At 47.0% G+C, this 16,712-nt stretch overlaps 1 protein-coding gene across 1 annotated transcript in view; it reads left to right on the plus strand.

The window, feature by feature from the left end:
- Window positions 1-7,435: 7,435 nt before the first annotated feature.
- The window catches only part of Pdlim1 (PDZ and LIM domain 1), a 40,612-nt gene continuing 31,335 nt past the window's right edge, over window positions 7,436-16,712 (plus strand). The window contains exon 1 of the mRNA XM_050147202.1: window positions 7,436-7,676. Within this exon, the coding sequence (XP_050003159.1) occupies window positions 7,581-7,676 (96 nt within the window). The 5' untranslated portion in view covers window positions 7,436-7,580. The remainder of the gene's footprint in view (window positions 7,677-16,712) is intronic.

Below are 16,712 nucleotides of genomic sequence, written 5' to 3' on the forward strand. Positions count from 1 at the left end.
GTCTTCATAAATCCACTGGGTTAGCCAGTGAGTAAGTGTTAAAGGTTAAGTGGCTAGGACTGGGGGTGAGAGTAGACAACCTAAGGGCACATTGCTCAATAACAACGGTGAGCTTCTCTCCTTCCTGGATGTGGTTCACATGAGGAAAATAGGCCTCAGTACCTGGGATCAATATTGTCACTACCAGCTGGCCTCTGGCTCTGATCTCCCTGAATGTGGCCAGGCACAAAGGAATCGAGGTTTGGAAGGAACAGAAAAAAGGTAGACCCACAGAGAGTAGGTAGGTCACAGCAGACTGGAAACCACTCTCTAGGAGCCCTGACCTCATAGAAACTGCCCTAGTGTCCTCTATCTGTCCTCAAACTCTATAAATAGGTAGCTTCAGTATCAGCTACGGCCAGACCAGGCCAGCGGCAGAGGCCAACACTGAAAGGAAGTGGACTTGGCTGGGAAAAATGGATTCACAGAGAAGAGAATAAAGGAAAGCCATTGCGTGTTCCCACTGCATGGCCCATTGGCTCACTGGTGTTTCGAGCCCTCCTACTGAAATATCTAGCCTGCTCCAGCAATGCCATTTGAGAAGACGCTTCCGACCCCTATTGTTTATGACCTTGCTTATTCTGTCTGTTCCCTAGAATGGCCTGTTTGCTTTTGCTTATACTTTAAGAGAATCAAATTTTTAAGTTTTTAGATTTATTTTTATTTTATGTGTAAGAAAGTTTGGCTTGCATGTATGTCTATGTGTGTCTAGTGTTGACAGAGTCCAGAAGAGGGTGCTGGATCTCTTGGATCTGGAGTTACAGATGGTGGTAAGCTGCCATGTGGGTGCTGGAAATCAAGCCGTCTGGAAGAACAACAGGTGATCTTAACCACTGAGCCATCTCTCCCATTCCATACTTTTGCTCATACATATGTATATATGTATGTATGTATGTATGTATGTATGTGTGCATGTATGTATGTGTGTTTGAGATGCGTTTCTTTGTGTATCCCTGACTGTCCTAGAATCAGGCTGGCCTTGAACTCACAGAGATACGCCTGCTTCTCCTTACCGAGTACCGGGACTAAAGGCGTGCATCACCACTACCTGGTGCTCTTCCTTATATTTAAAACAAAATTATTATTTGAGGACTTCATCCATATACACAGTGTATTTTTGTCAAATCAGCCCAACACTCCAGCTCCTCCCAGACACACCACATGCTACATCCCCTCCATCGCATGTCCTTTTTCCGCACTCACAGATTCAATCAGTGGGGTTCAAAAGTGTAGGGTTGTTCACTAGAACACAGACAAGCTATCAGGGGACACGTCCCTGCCCTAGCAGCCTTCAAAAGCCAAAGTTCCTTAACAGCGGCTCCTGTGTTTCTGCCAGTGGCACAGGGAGATCTGGTCATTTCCCCCTCTGTGACAAGAGGGCTCGAGGGGTTATCTGGGACCCTGGGTGCTCTGAGTAACCTTTTGCCTCCTCTGGACTCTGTAGCTCCTCTGCCCCTCCATTCCTGGGCCCTAACCTTGGTGAAGTGTATTGGCATTTGCCGAGCACCCAGCACCTGCTCCAGCTCAGGACACTGCTTTACGGCAGGAGGGCTGTTACTACCTGAGCATTAGACTACAGCCTGAAGGGAAACCTGGACCCCGAGCATCTTCCCTTCCTTGGAGAGGCTGTCAGTGTGTGGCTCCGTGTTCGATAAAGTCCCACGTTTAGAGTTCTGGAGTTTCTCTAGATACGAAGAGATGCAAAGGATGTATGTACGTGTAGTTGGCTGTTTTATTTTGTTTTGTTTTTTTTCTTTGATCTTTACTCTTTGGGGGGGGGGGGTCACCCAGCTCCCAAATAAATACACTGAGGCTTATTCTTTCTTAAGAATGCCTGGCCTTAGCCTGGCTTGTTTCTAGCCAGCTTTTCTTAAATTATTCCATCCACCTTTTGCCTCTGGGCTTTTGTCTTTCTCTATTCTCTCTTTCTTTATTTCTTCATGGTTTGCTGTGTAACTGGGTCCTCCTCTCCTTTTTTTCTTGTTCTTCCTCCTAGATATTTCTTCCCATATTTTCCCTTCTGTTTATTCTTTCTGCCTGACAGCCCTGCCTATCTTTTTTCCTACCTGGCCATTGGCTGTTCAACTCTTTATTAGATCGATCTAAAAAACAGCTTCACAAAGTTAAACAAATGCAACACTTCTTTGCATCATTAAACAAATATTCTACAGCATAAATGAATGTAACGTGTCTTCAACTAATATTTCACAATAAATGTATGTGTGTATATTTTTCTGTGGCCGCAGAAATACTTATACAAGATATGAAAAATGTGCTTTTGTTGTTTACTGTGGGATTTCTTTTTGCTTAATTTTTGAGACAGGGTCTTATGTAGCGTAGGCTAGCCTAGAATTATGTATCGGAGACTGGTTTTGAACTTCTAATCCTCCTGCCTTCATCTCTCACCAGCTGGGATTACAGGCTTGTACCACCACATACTTGACTGAACAATAGTAATGTGATCTTTTCTTAAATTCCTTCCATTCTTTTCTTCCTTTTTTTCCTTCCTGCTTTCTTTTTGGCACATACATTTCTCTCCCTCATGAAACAACTCTCTGGGTGTGATGACGGCCAAAAGACCGGTGGACAGAACACTCAGAGCCCTCGGGGCTGGCTGCTTAATTCTTCCTCTCCTAGGTATTAAATGGCCACTGTCCTCTGACCTTCCAATTCATAGGCTCACACCCTCACCAGCCCGGAAGATATGGCAGTCAGGTTTGGTTCGCAGGTGTCTTTATGGTTAGAGGTGCCAGGAGCATGCTCTATGCAATTGAAATCTGAGAGGTGCCCAATCCTGAAGGGCCACTTCAAGAGTCCCTCCTAAGGAGAGCAGGAAGCAAGTGAAAAGACAAATCTGGAGCTCCGTCTCCCGCGGAATCCGCACCCTTTTGTCTGTCAGCTAAGCCTGTCAGCAGCGGGGCTGAAGGACAAGCGGCTGGTGGGGTACCAGCAAAAGCCAACGTAAACCAAGGAGCAGTGTTGATTCGCGCGGGTTAGGACCAGTGGGCAAAGTTGTGTTGGTTTTGCAAGACTCGGAATTTATGTTTCAGTCCCTCAGATGTTATTTGACTGAGTCCCGTGACAGGTAGTGGCACTTGTGTCGGGCCAGGAAGATATGGGCACCCGGCACCGTGCGTAGCCAAGTCCAGACTTTCCACGAGTTCTGTCGCTGCCCAGGTTGTTCTGGCCTCGCTAGTATCCGAGTAGACTCGCAGGTCCAGCCCGGACCATACGTTTCTCCCGCCTCTGGGCTGGAAGTGCTCAGCCCGGCTGGAGGGGATCAAGCAACAGTCGCGGAGCTCCGGGGTCAATCCTGGTTTAGTCACAAACAGCCTGACCGTAGCCAAGTTCCCTGGGCCAGTCCAGAACTTGTGGAGAGGAAGAGACTATGCGTAGACTGTAGCCAAGCACAGCCCTACACAACCTCTGTTTGTCTACCCGGAGACTTTTGACTCAGTGTTGTCCCACGCCGGAGTGTGGGCGTGGCCAGTTCAGCAGAGGCCAGGGCTGCAGAATGGACAACCTCCGCTAGCCGCCCAATCTGCTTGGGTGGGGAGATCCACTGGGCTCCCTTCCTCACTCGGGTTCCTGGGGGCACAGTCTCTTGGCCCTCCTCTTCCCCCTTATTCCATTCCTCCTGCAGTCTCCTCTTTTCCCAACACCCAGATGTTTGTTGAAGGGTGTTTAGGACAACAAACTCTATGGAATGCTTTATATTAACAAAGCGGTTAAAGTTCGGAGGTTGTTTGAGGCCGTGTTGGGGGCAGGAGACAGCGGTCTGAGGGGACTGCTAATTGTGGATAAATGAGTAATGGCTTCCAAGGTAAGGCTCAAGTTTAGAGCTAGCCATGTTTTCTGATGTGTGCTTCTTGCTCAGCGGTGGATGCTTAGGGAGGGAAGGGGAGATCAAATTCTAAGTCCTCATCCTAAGGATGACTAGCTGAAAGCTAGTCCTACATACTGAAAGCTGGGGCCATTTGGTTGGTCCTGAAAACTGCATCACCACTCCAGGGAACCAGCTTTGAAAATTCTCCCTAATGCAGTTTTCTTCTGAGTTTTCTCATAGTTTTTTTTTTCCTCCCCAGCTAGATACAGTTTTTTTTTTTAACTCATGGCATACAAATAATTTTATTCCATTCATTTCACATACTTTAAACTTTTTTTGCGGAGTGACTATGAGATCTCCTGTGCGCTGGGTGAGTGCGCTAGAGCCACCACTCCCTAGAGCCTGAGGACACTTTCTTGGTAGTCTCCAGGGCTAGCATTTTCACGTTGCACACTATTTTATCATGTGGTCATAATACACAGTCTCATTTTTGTTATTCGCCGGCCCGAGCACTTTGCCATAAGTAGCTGTATGCATAGAACTTTTCTTCTTTTAAATCATGCATTTGGAATCAGTGCCCCGAGAGGCTGAAAGCATTGGCGTTGTGTAGGCATTGTTCTGTAGGACCTAGACAACTGGGGACATACAATAACGAAGCAAACGGGGACAGCCCTCACAGATATCTCGCTAGTGCGCCCACTCTCTGTCTGCATACAAACAGAGCTGTGTGGAGTGAAAACATAGCCTCGACACCTACTGTGCAGCAGATCCCCGCTGGCAGGAAACCTGGGGTGAGTAAGAGGCTTGCCCTGCTCTTGGGGAGCACCGGAGCTGTGGCTTTTCAGCCTCCTCTCACTAGGACACGGTATATTCAAGACTGCTAAACTGGTGACATTTGCTGATGCTACCACATTCTGCATAGAAAAAAAGCACTAGCGCCTTACTCTTCGCTTGTTTTTTTTTTTTTTTTTTTTTTTTCAATACTGGGCATTGAATGCAGGTACTCTTACATAGAAATATGGTTATGCAGAGCCAGGTATGGTGACTTATGCCTGTAATCTCAGTTCTTGCGGGGCAGAGGCAGGCAAACGTCTGCAAGTTCAAGGCTAGCCTTGATATACAGTGAGACCCTCTCTCCAAAAACGGAAACCAAAAGCCAGGAAGATGGATCCATTGGGTAGTTTTAGGCTTTTGTCACCACACCTGACTACTGAGTTTGAACCCCAAAATCTACAAGGGGAAGGAGAGAACGGGCTCCCATAAATTGTCTTATGATCTCCACAGACAGTGTGTGTACATGATTACACACACACACACAATATAAAATCATAATAAATTGCTGCTTGAGTGGTTGACTTGAGTTTCATAAAAAATTGTGCAATCAATGTTAGATTGGGATTAGGACAGAATCCCCAACAATTGCTTAAGTGTCCCAAGACACACATTCCTGTCATTTTGTCCAATGCCATGATACAATGTGGCATTCTTGGCCCTGACAATTATAAAATCAAAATATCAATCAACTCTGGGAAATGATGAAGCTACCCTACGTCCTATCCTATCAGATGTTCAGCAGGGGTTTAGTTCTTTATGTAAAACTCAACAAGCACACCTGTCTCATAGGTAGCAGGTAAGTTTGTTTTTGTCATTAATAAGTAGTAAAATTATGTCTATACCAAAGAATAGCTTTAAAAGATTTGTGTGTGTCTGTTCCTGTGTGGGGATATATATGCGTGGGTGCAGTATGTATGCACATGTGTGACCATACATGTGGAGGGCAGAGGACAGCCTTGGTGTCATTCCTCAAGCACCTTCCACATTTGTCTGAGACAGATTTTCATTGGCCTAGAACTTCACCAAGCAGACTAGACTAGCTGACCAGGGGGCTCCCGGGAGTCCATTCCCACCGCCCATCCTGCAGGGGCTGGGATTTCAGACTGTCACTGAGCACAACCTTTCACCTGAGTTCTGGGGATCAAATTCAGGTTCTCACATATTTAAGTCAAACACTTTACTGACAGAGTCATTGTCCTAACTTAATAATTGGGGTTATGCTTTTCAGTAAACGGTGCATACACCTATTATATATTCCTATATACTTGGGGTGATTTTTTTTTCTGGGTGAAAAGGAGTTGCGAATGGAAAACATTTAAGAATATCTGATCTAGAAAACGGAAGAACCTGATTGGTGAGAATGAGCGCGCTCTTCCGGAACAGAGGCAGTTGTGCTGGGTGAGAGACCAGATGATCCCCCCTGTGTAAGTTTGTGGGCAGAACTCCACAGAAGGATGGCCTGAATGACAAGAACACAGGGAGCCATTCATTCTACAAATTCATCCAGCCTGGGTCCAGCTTTCAGAAAGAACGGGAACCAGGAAACCTGTGGTGTCCAGAGGGACTCCGTGGTCCTGAGGTTGGCCGATGCATCAAGTGGTGGTTCTAGCCGGGGAACTCAGCAGTTTGCACGCAGTTTCCCCCGATAAAAACCCTGCCGGTCTTGAAACTAGTGCTTAGGAATGTGAGTGGAACAAACAGACAAGTAGATTAGACAGCGACAGGAAGAAAACCAAGGCAGGGTAGATAGAGGATGTCCAAACGGATCTCAGAAATGGCCTTATTAAGAAGATATCTGTACAAAAAAAGGGGGGGGGATCTCTGGGGGAAGGGTAGCCCTGCTGAAGGCCTGGTGGCAAGGCTTTGAGTCGGAGGCCTGTGTGACCAAGGTTGGAGGAAACAGATCACAACAGATTGAAGTCATTCTGGAAGTTTGGGTTTTTACTTAGGGTGAACAAGCGCTCGGTGGACAACAGGAACTGTGGCTTAGTCTGAGAATGTGCTTCTGGGACAGTTCACAAGAGAAAAGGTTAGGAAGCCGAGAACCCAGGAGTGTTTACTCACCTCTTCCCAGGCATTGGCCCACCCAGGGCTTCAGAATTAAACTGTTGGGAAGATCAGAACCTGCCTCCAATTCCACGCCCCTGGGGGGGGGGGGGAAGGTTTCTGAGAAAGTTGTTGAGACTGATTATAACCCCCTCTCCTGTTATAGTCTTATTAGCATTGGAAAACTTCCAGCGTGGCCTAAGGAGCCTGGAAGTGAGTCAGTAGCAACCCCAAACTGTTGTGTAGCCTTAGGGGTGTCTTTTTAACCTCAGCCAGCCTCAATTACTCCATTTCTAAAAAGACTATAGAGCCTTCTTTAGAACGTCACGTCACGTGAGGTCACCTGAAAACGCCTCTTAAACCTATCTACCGGTTCCCACCCATCTACCTTTTCCCAAAAGCAAAAGTGAAAACGACTCTTGACTTAGCTCAGCACTTTTCGGATTTTGCAAAACACGCCGTGGTTTTGTAGGGTCCCCTGTGGGTAGGGACACGGTTCCCGTCTCACCATTGCGCCCTCTGGGCTGGGAGTGGCAGGGCGGTTGTGGGTAGGGCGGAGGAGGTGCGGGAGGAGACGCGGGGCTGCTGGGTGGAGCCGCAGAACCCGACCCGCCGACCTGAGTCTGGAGAGGTACTGGGAGTGGAGGCGCAGGCCGGGCGGGGCTGCAGCGACACGGCCAGGGGCGGATCTGTCCCCGCCCTCGCTCGCGTCCCGCCCGCCCCAGGATCTCCCAACCCGCGCCGCGCGCTCTTTCTCAGACAGCTGCTCTGGGAGCTCCGCGCGCCGTGCTGTTCCGTGCCTTGCCCGTCTGTCCCCCTTTGACTGTGCCTAGCCATGACCACCCAGCAGATTGTCCTCCAGGGCTCGGGACCCTGGGGTTTCCGCCTCGTGGGCGGCAAGGACTTCGAGCAACCTCTCGCCATTTCCCGGGTAAGAGTGTCTTGGGACGCGCGTGGGAACGGGGCGCTTCCGTAGGGTGGCGGCGCGCTGCGTGCGGAGGGGGAGTCGGGGTGGTTGGAGCCCCGCGGCGATCGCGGCGGTGCGTACAAGATGTGCTGTGCACTGAGCGCTCGGTGCCATCCACCGCCCCTTCCCCGCCACTTCGCTCAGGGACAAGCGGGTTCCGTGCGTGCCGTGCCAAGGCCAACGACAGTTTTCTTCCTGCGCCCCGGAAGCGTGGCGCTGCCGGCACGCAGACGCTCTTTGTGCCCGTGGAGACTTGGAGCTCCGCAGACCCCGCGCGCTGGGAGTTAGCACGCCCTGCTCTTCACCGTGGAAGAGTCGGGGAGAACTGATTGGAAACAGCAGAGAATCCTAGAAGGTGAATGGGAGTACAGAGGAGTTCTCAGGAAGGCGAGTGGGATTCTTGTAACTAAGAACTGAAACTATTTTACACTCTCAAGGTTTGACCCGTAGCTGGTTTTCAGCTCAGTAAAGCCTTCCATAGGAAACTGGAGTTTGGAAAGTAACCCCCGATAAATCTTCATAGTCTCGCCCTGCCTTAGGTGGTTAGATCACCTTTCTGCCCTCCAGGTTATCTGTGATGAACCCATTTCCTTCTGGGATGAGTAATTCCAACCTTGTGCACGGTGGTCATGATCGAAAACCTCTTAGCTCGGCCTCTTCTCTGGGAGGGCCCGAGACCATCGCAGGCTGCTAGACCTGTGGCCCACAAATGAAATGTAACCCCCTGTGAGACTGAGCTCCCTATTTGAAGGTCCACACCTTGGTCGTGTGATCTGGGACAAACAAGGACTATTTCCCATTACTAGTCAACATTTTTAGCCCCTTCAGATAGAAGGTGTGTGTGTGTGTGTGTGTGTGTGTGTGTGTGTGTTACTAAATATCTTCTGACTAAGGAGAGGGGGAAAACTGCAGCTATAGCCTAGAGGGACCACATTCTGTTCTTTGGTACATTTGCTAGCTAAGACTGACCTTAAACTTGTTTTCTCAGTCTTGTAAATATCCTCCTTTTTCTTAGAGGGTTTCTGGGATGGAGACAGAAGAGAAAGATCCTGATGGCCCTGCTTCCAGCGGCCCAAGGAGTTAGATGGAAGCATTCCTGCCTCCTCTTGGTTTTTCTGCTAGTGGCAGTGTGGCTCGGGCTTTCTCACAGGTGGCCTGGCCGAGCAACTGGCTCTTTTGACTACCCTACTCCAAATGAGCTGGCAGCCTAGATTCAGGCTTTAAGTCTGAGTCTTCCACTTGACCATCTTGTCTTCCAGAGATTTCTTTGTTTTTGGAGATGTGAACTCTTTTTCCAGCCTCCAGCCAAAGTTCTCAAGTAAGGGAACTGTGCCTTACCCAGTCTGGCGCTCTTACACCAAGCCTGGCCCAGGACTGTTCTTGACTGTGCCTAGTGTATCCTTGCAGATGGATTACAAATGCTTGCCCACCAAGGGCACTGCCTCTGCACATTCAGAGTTGGTTACCTCATAGTCCAGTTGTTCCACTCTTTGTGTCTATAATTAACCTGTTAGGCCTCTCCACTTCCAAGAAACTTTCTTTTTAAGTAGGGGAGACTATATGGGCAGTCTGTTGGAAGGGTAGTCTTGGCTTGGCATTTTAGCTGCTTCTAAAAGCCGTAACACCAGCTGGGAATATAGCACAGTGAAGCATTCGGCACATCGTAGAAATGAAGATGGCGTGGGGTGGAAAACACTCCGAATCCATTGCTTTGGACCTTCACGCATTTATTAATCTTACTCCTTGTTTGAGATAGACTTTCATGTATCTTAGGGTGGTTTTGAACTCTGTGTGTAGCCAAGGATGACTTTGAACTTCTGATCCTGCTGCCTCCCACTTTCTGAGTGCCGGGATATGTGGCACGTGGTAGGTTTATGTAATTCAGGCAAGCCCTCTACCAACTGAGCTACATCCCTCACACCCGATTCATGAATTTTTTCACGCTCCACATTCATGTTGATTGAGCACATGTCATATGCGTATGCAAACTTCTCAGACCTGAAAGGATACGGCTCTGAAGGGAAGCTAATCTTTATTATGCCTTTGGCAAGTGCTTTCATTGAATAGTGAAAATGACTCAGAGGCATTGCCATTGTGACAATGGCTATAAGTCCCTTGTTTCTTCTTCATCTTATCATTGTTCAGCTCTTGGGAATGAGAAAGTGATTGTCTCGATGTGAGCGTGGCTGGTCTGGCGTCTAGTTCTTATCCAAGCGTTGCCTAAGGTGAGCACCCAGAGTTTATATTTATCACTGCAGTGGGGTAACAGCAGCCCTTGGCTACCAGTTGAAGAACGTAGAGTGCTCTGTAAACAGTGAATAATGGTGAGGTGTGAGCATTGGTAAGCTCTGCCCACCTTCTGGCTGGTGTGTGCTACATTTAGTATCCTGGGCAGATACAGTTTGCTAGTATGTTTTTGTGTAAGTAGACTTGAAGTCTCCACACCAAAGCAAACCATAAAATTAGGCAGGGAGAGGAGTGCCTCTTACTTAAATAACCATGTTTGCTTTCTCTTGCATGAATTATTCTGGTATTGGCTCCCGTCTTTTGCTAAACCGATGAAGCCGGATAGAGCTCAGACTTGTGTGTACTGGAGATATATTTTTTTTCTAGCTGCATTCCCCTGACTATAGAATGAGCACCTGTACAGCCCCACCCTGATCAGGATCTCCAGTGTTGGTGGCACATAGGTTCTCGGTGATGTAGCCCTGTCCTGACATCCAGTAATCACTCTGTGCTTTTCTTCAGATTTACTAACTAGGCATCCTAAACCCTAGATGCTGAATTTTGCTTGTTTTTAAACAGACTTATATAGAGTATTTTATACGTATTTGTGTGTGTCTTCTCTTACACCTTTGTGCTTTCATCTCTGTTTCTGTGAGGAATTTAATTATCACAGCCCGTATTTCTCACCATAAATAGCTATAAACTAGTTTTTTTTTCTATCTAGTATCTCATTTAAGGCTCGCCTTCGACTCCCTGCTACTGAAGCCACATAGTGTTTAACTGCTCTCTGAAATCTTTTTCTGTTGGTTCCTGTTCCAACCCTGTGGCTCCCCCACACCATGTGTGTGTGTGTGTGTGTGCGTGCACACGAGCGTGTGTGTGTTCCCTCCTCTGTGTTATTTCATATTTCCTCTGGTAGCTTTCAAGGGAAACCTTCAGAGAATCCACGCCCATGCTGAAATTACTTGCCACTGTGCTGACAACTGAAAAAACACAGGAAGGGGCGGGGCCCGTGATAAGGGGATGCTCTTAGTTGGAGTTGCCACTTATTTCCCCCTTGAGTACTGGGGAACCCTTAGCTGAGAGCCTGTGGTTTTATAGTACGTGCTTGTGTCCTTTGCCCAAGGACCCCAAGGGGGTGCTTAATAATGGTTACTCTGTAGCCAGAGGTCTTTTCTGATTTTCAAGAGGGTTATTTCTAGATTCAAGTAGAGTTTTTCGTTGTGTCATAAAGGTTGGAAGAGCAGGGCTCGTCAGTCAGGTGATAAAAAGGAAGACCAGCCTAACACTGCCCCATGTGCATTAAAGGACTTGCACTGCATGCCTGCGTGAGTCGTATGCCCTAAATCACCCAGAAGCATTGGCCGTTCCAGCTGATCAAGGTTGACCTGGGAAGAAGGGAGGCAGAGGAATCCGAGAAAATGACCTGAGGGGGAAACATGAGCCTGCCTTCCAAAACCTCTAGGATACTGACCATGGAGGTCAATTTTCTTTTCAAAATTAGGTTCTATTTGCTCTTTAAATTTTAATTAATTTTAATTTATTTTTTATCATATAGTGTTTTGCCTATATGTGAACTATGTGTGTGCCTTGTACTTGTGAATGTCAGAAGAGGGTTTGGATCCTCTGGAACTGGAATGACAGGTGGTTATGAGCGGCCATGTGGGTACTGGGAATCCAACCCAGGTCCTCTGCAAGAGCAACAGATGCTCTTAACTACTGAGCCAACTCTCCAGCTCCACGCTGGTTAATTTGGATGAGGAATGAAGCAGGGACAATAGCTTTCAGATACTGCATCTTGGGTGGTGCCCTCCTGGGCTGATCAGGACTGGGAAAGGCACCCAGTGGTTGCTGTGTCAGGGCCCAGCTAAGGCTGCCTCCCAAGCTGCCTTCTTTCCTCCAGGCCGTGACTTGCTGATGTTCTGTGGAGGACAGCAAGGTAGGCATCTCTCATTGCATACTGATTGAGTCACATGACCCAAAACCCCACAATAGGGCTGGCCAGATGGCTCAACAAGTAAGGGTTCAAAATTGACCTAGAGTCCTAGATGTCAGAATTAGAGGCTAAACTCTGTCAAAAGGCTTGTGACAAGTGAGGTTTGAAAATTCACGTTCAGTTTCTTTATGGGGTGCTGCGTCCGTCAGTACATTTTTTGGGGGGAGGGGAGAATTCACCAGGCATTAGGTGACAGTTTGTGTTCTTGTCCGTGTGTACGTTACACTTAGTAGGTTTACATGTGGTTGTCATAAATGATGAAGAAGCCAGGCATGGATGCTCAGGAAGCTGAGGCAAGATTGCTGCACGTCCAAAACCTTGAGCTACACAGTAAGCTCTAGTCCAGCCCAAGCTATAAGTGTGAAGGCCTGTCTGAAGAAAAGCAAAGAAACACCCCAAATCCCTCACAACAGAAGGTCAAAGGGAAAAAGTAAGGGAAGGCAAAGGAAAAAGCCTTTCCCAGCTGTACTTCACGGAGCAATTGCTGTTAAAGTCTGGTTCTAAGACTTTCCAGCCTGTTTTTCTTGTAAGTTACATTTTCAGAGTCAGTTGCTGTATCATGGTGGATCTTGTAGACATCATTATTCTGTATTTTCTGTCATAATTTTGTTACAACACATGAAGAATCTAAGGTAGCTCGGTATCCTGGGGAAATGCCTTTTTTGGCTTCAGCTGAGTGTAGGTTTAAACCCTGTCATGCCCAATTCTTACCTATATGTCCAGGGGTGGTGGTGGCGGGCAGGTCAGTTCCTGAAAGTTCAGCAGCTGTTTGAGCAATGGGAATAACAGTATTTACCTCCAAAGGTAGGGTGGTGCCTGCTGGGTGCCCAGTGCTCTGGGTAAGCCATAGCAGGCATCGAGATGAAGCTTACCGTTAAAGAAGTGTTAATGGTAGCTACTTTTTTTTTTGTAATTAAAAGTTTTTCCTTTTAAAATTTTTTTTATTTTATGTGAATGGTGCTTTGCCTGCACGTATATCTGTGCATTTTGTGTGTGTGTGTGTGTGTGTGTGTGTGTGTGTAGTGCCCCTGAATCCCCTGCAACTGGAGCTACAGATGCTTGTGAACTGCCAAGTGGTTACTGGGAATTGAACCCTGGTCCTCTGAAAGAGCACCCAACTGTGCTGTTAATCACAGAACTATCTCTTCAGCCACAAAGATTTATTCTATTTTAAGTTATATGTATGTATGTGTGCATGGGGGGTATAAGTATGGGTGGGTGCAAGTATCCACAGAGTCCAGAAGAGGGTGTCGGATCCCCATATTGCTGGAGCCAGAAGCAGTTGTGAGCTGTGTAACATGGGTGCTGGGAACCATATTCTGGTCCTCTGTAAGACCAATATCCACTCTTAATCCATGAGTCATCTCTCCAGCCCTGGTACAGTTTAGAACCCTTTAAGAACGCCTTTCCAACAAGCTAATGAGATTGATACTGTTGCCAATTTCATGTGATCAGTGAAGGAACAGAAACGGCCAGAATAGCCTGCAAAAGTGAATGTCAGATTTTGGTCGTGAGCGGCGGTGGTTAGGGAGGCTTTAAAGCATGCACAGTCATTGTAGGCTTTTGGACGCTCTCAAATTAACGTCTCTCTCTCTCTGAGTAGTTAGGGTGTTCTCTCTATAGGCAGCGCTTTTTCTTCTTGTCTTCAGAGTGGTGATTGCTCAGACCAAGAAAGCAGCGAGTCTCTCTGAACTCCAGCCTCTGCGGACTGACAACTCTATTTTGCACTGTGCGTGGAGGAAGCTGGGTTAGGGCACAGCTCATCTACAAGTGCCCAGCCTACTTAATTGCCTCATTTCCTGGAGAAAGTGGTTATAGACTAACCAAGAACATTCTGAAGCAGCATTGTTTCAGGCCAACCTCTGTATCCTCGTGCAGCGTTTGAGACTTTGATGTGGCTTCAGGGTCTGGGTGGCAGCCTGGACCCACAACCTGCAAGCCAAGAGAGCCCCAGGAAGGAGTTCACATTCACCACTTAATGTGGCTGGCAGGCAGGCTGCTTCCGTGTTGTTCCACCCCCTGTTTAGACTGTCAAATTTATGCCTAAAACCCCTGATATGGCCGTTAGATCAAGAGACCGTGCTTCAAGGTCTACACGCCATTGCAATGGACCTTGAATTTCATGTTTTGTTGGAACTACCAGGACATGTGTCATTATTTATGCTTCCTTTCTCACTTCGTTCTGCATGGACTTAAGGGAATTTACAACTCCAAAAGCACACAAAAATGCTATTTAAAACACAAGGACATACTTAAGATTTAACGGAATATTTGGAACATGGAAGCAGAGGCAGCAGTGTTTCAGGAATGTTAAGTCAGTTGGTTTCTGTAATTGCACACTGAGTTTAGCTGTGAGTTTCTGGCCAGGGCAAAATGGGAACCATGTTGAGTGTGTTGGACTTCTGGGCTGACATGCCTTTTATAATACTCGACTTTAGTTCCTTCTCAGAGGTTAATCAGGATGGATAGGGCTTTTTCTCTCTCCTTCCTGCCCTCTCTTCTTCTGTCCCTCCCTCCTTCCTTTCCTTCTGTTTTAATGAGAGAGAGAGAGAGAGAGAGAGAGAGAGAGAGAGAGAGAGAGAGAGAGAAGAGAAGAGAGAAAGTGAGTATATTCTAACTGAAGTGTCTTCAGAGGGCCATTTATGTACAGGAGTGTAAGTCCTTCAGGATGTTTCTTGAGAAGCTGGACTTTTAGATTTAAATGTTTATTGTTCAGTAATTTAACTTCATTCAGGAAGAAAGTATTGGGGAAAGAAATAGTCAACATCCCACTTGAAGTTTCCAAACCCAGTGAACGTCAATTAGGCTTTGCTAGGAAGTGGAAAAAGCAGAGATTAGGGGTTGAGGGTGTAACCTAGTAGTAAGAATGTATGCTTAACGTGCCCGAGGCCCTGGGTTTGGCCCCCAGGACAAAATAAAATAAAATGAATGAATGCATGAATCTTTCTGGATCATTCTGTATTAATTTGAGATGGAGTAGGGCTCTTTGTATAATTTACCCCACCCCCACCCCCACCAAGGGTATCTGGTAGCTAAGAGGTTGGAAATCAGTACCACATCCTTGCAAATACAGTTCTGAGCTGGTGGTGAGCTGGGTTGATTCCTGGCTCCAGGTTTAGTAGCCAGCTCCAAGCAGCAAGGTGAGTGGTGTTCTGTAACACTGAGGAAATTGACTTGTAGTAACCAAAGCCAAAGTTAGAAAATCGTTTGAATAGAGAGGATTTTTTTTTTCTTCAAAGGGAAGAGGGGGAAAAAAAACCAACTTCTCAGAATATATAAAACAGCTGACAAAGGCTTGCTTGGAACTCTGACACCTATCCTAGGGCAGCAGTTAGCGCATCATCCAGTAGGGAACTCTCATTTCCCTTCCTTCTCTTGTTACAAGGTCTTCCTTGGTGGCCTAGACTGGCCTTGAATTCCTGATGGAGCCCAGAATGACTTTCAATTTTAATACGGTGTCATGAGTGTTGGAATTGTAGGTGTGTCCCGTCACTCCAGGGTGGCTGGAACACTTGAGAACAGGATGGGGGGTGCTTTTCCGTGCTTAAGAGGAAATAGGTTACTGACCTGGGTAAACAAAGGTGTCTGCTAATCCTATCTAGGAAGTATTTCTTTTCTTTGGTGCTGGGCATTGAACCCAGGGCTTCATCAGCATGGAGTCTCACCTCAAACTATTATAAAAAGGGATTTGACGGGTAATTGTGCTTTGCACAGCTTTCAGTCCCAAACTCATTTGTAGCAACCAGAGGCTGGCTGGAGGGTGAAGTGGTAAGATAAACCTCTGCAGGATTGAGTATAACTGGGCCTGATAACTGGGTTTCTGTGCTGGGGCAGTTAGAGCACGGTGGGGCTTGTGGCTAAGTAGGCGGTGTGTTTAGAGGGACCGAGTTTCCTCAGTTGGTGCTGGTTGTGGCCGTAAGGAAATCTAAGCCCAGAATTGCCAGATTTTCCTCAAGCTTAGTTAGAACCTATGGGCTTAGGTACATTTATCGGTATGTGATTTAAATTTTAAAACTAATACAAAGCAGTCTTGGTTGTGGACCAGATTCACTTGATGGGCTCAGCTTCCCATTTCAATTGTAGAAAGTTAAAGCTGCTAGGTGAATGTGGGTTTTAGGTAGGACCTTCCAAAGATCCACTCAAGAAAGTGCTTCTCAACCTTCCCAATGCTGAGACCCTGTAATACAGTTCCTCATGTTGTGGTGACCCCCAACCAGAAAAGTATTTAGTTGCTACTCCATAACTATAATTGTACTACTGTTATGAGTTGTGATATAAATATCTGATATGCAGGATATCTGATTGGCAATCCCAAATGTGTTGCTCCCCACAGGTTAAGAACCACTGCACTAAAGGAATGGCCGAGCTAGGGGTTGAGTGAGTGACCTCTGTAATGGGTCCAGTTTGAATCGTCATTCTAAAGTATGCTGGCTGCCGTCAACTTGACACAAGCTAAAGTCATCTGAGAAGAGAGAACTTCAATTAAGAAAATGCCTCCATAAGATTGGGTTTCTGGCGAGCCTGTAGGGCATTTTTTTAATTAGTGGTTGATGGGAAGAAGGCCCAACCCACTGTGGGTGGTGCCATCTCAGGGATGGTAGTGCTGAGTTCATTAAGAAAGCAGACTGAGCAAACCATGGGGGAACATCCAATAAGCCCTTCGATGGGCTCTGCATCAGCTCCTGCCTCCAGGTTTCTGCCCTGTCTGAGTTCCTGTCCTAGCTTCCTTCAGTGATGGACTACAATGGGGAAGTATTAGCCAAATAAAACCCTTTCCT

The sequence above is a fragment of the Alexandromys fortis genome, unplaced genomic scaffold (assembly GCF_014885135.2).
Source record: "Alexandromys fortis isolate MF-2015 unplaced genomic scaffold, M_Fortis_MF-2015_v1.1 scaffold_16, whole genome shotgun sequence".
NCBI classification, from domain to species: Eukaryota; Metazoa; Chordata; class Mammalia; order Rodentia; family Cricetidae; genus Alexandromys; species Alexandromys fortis.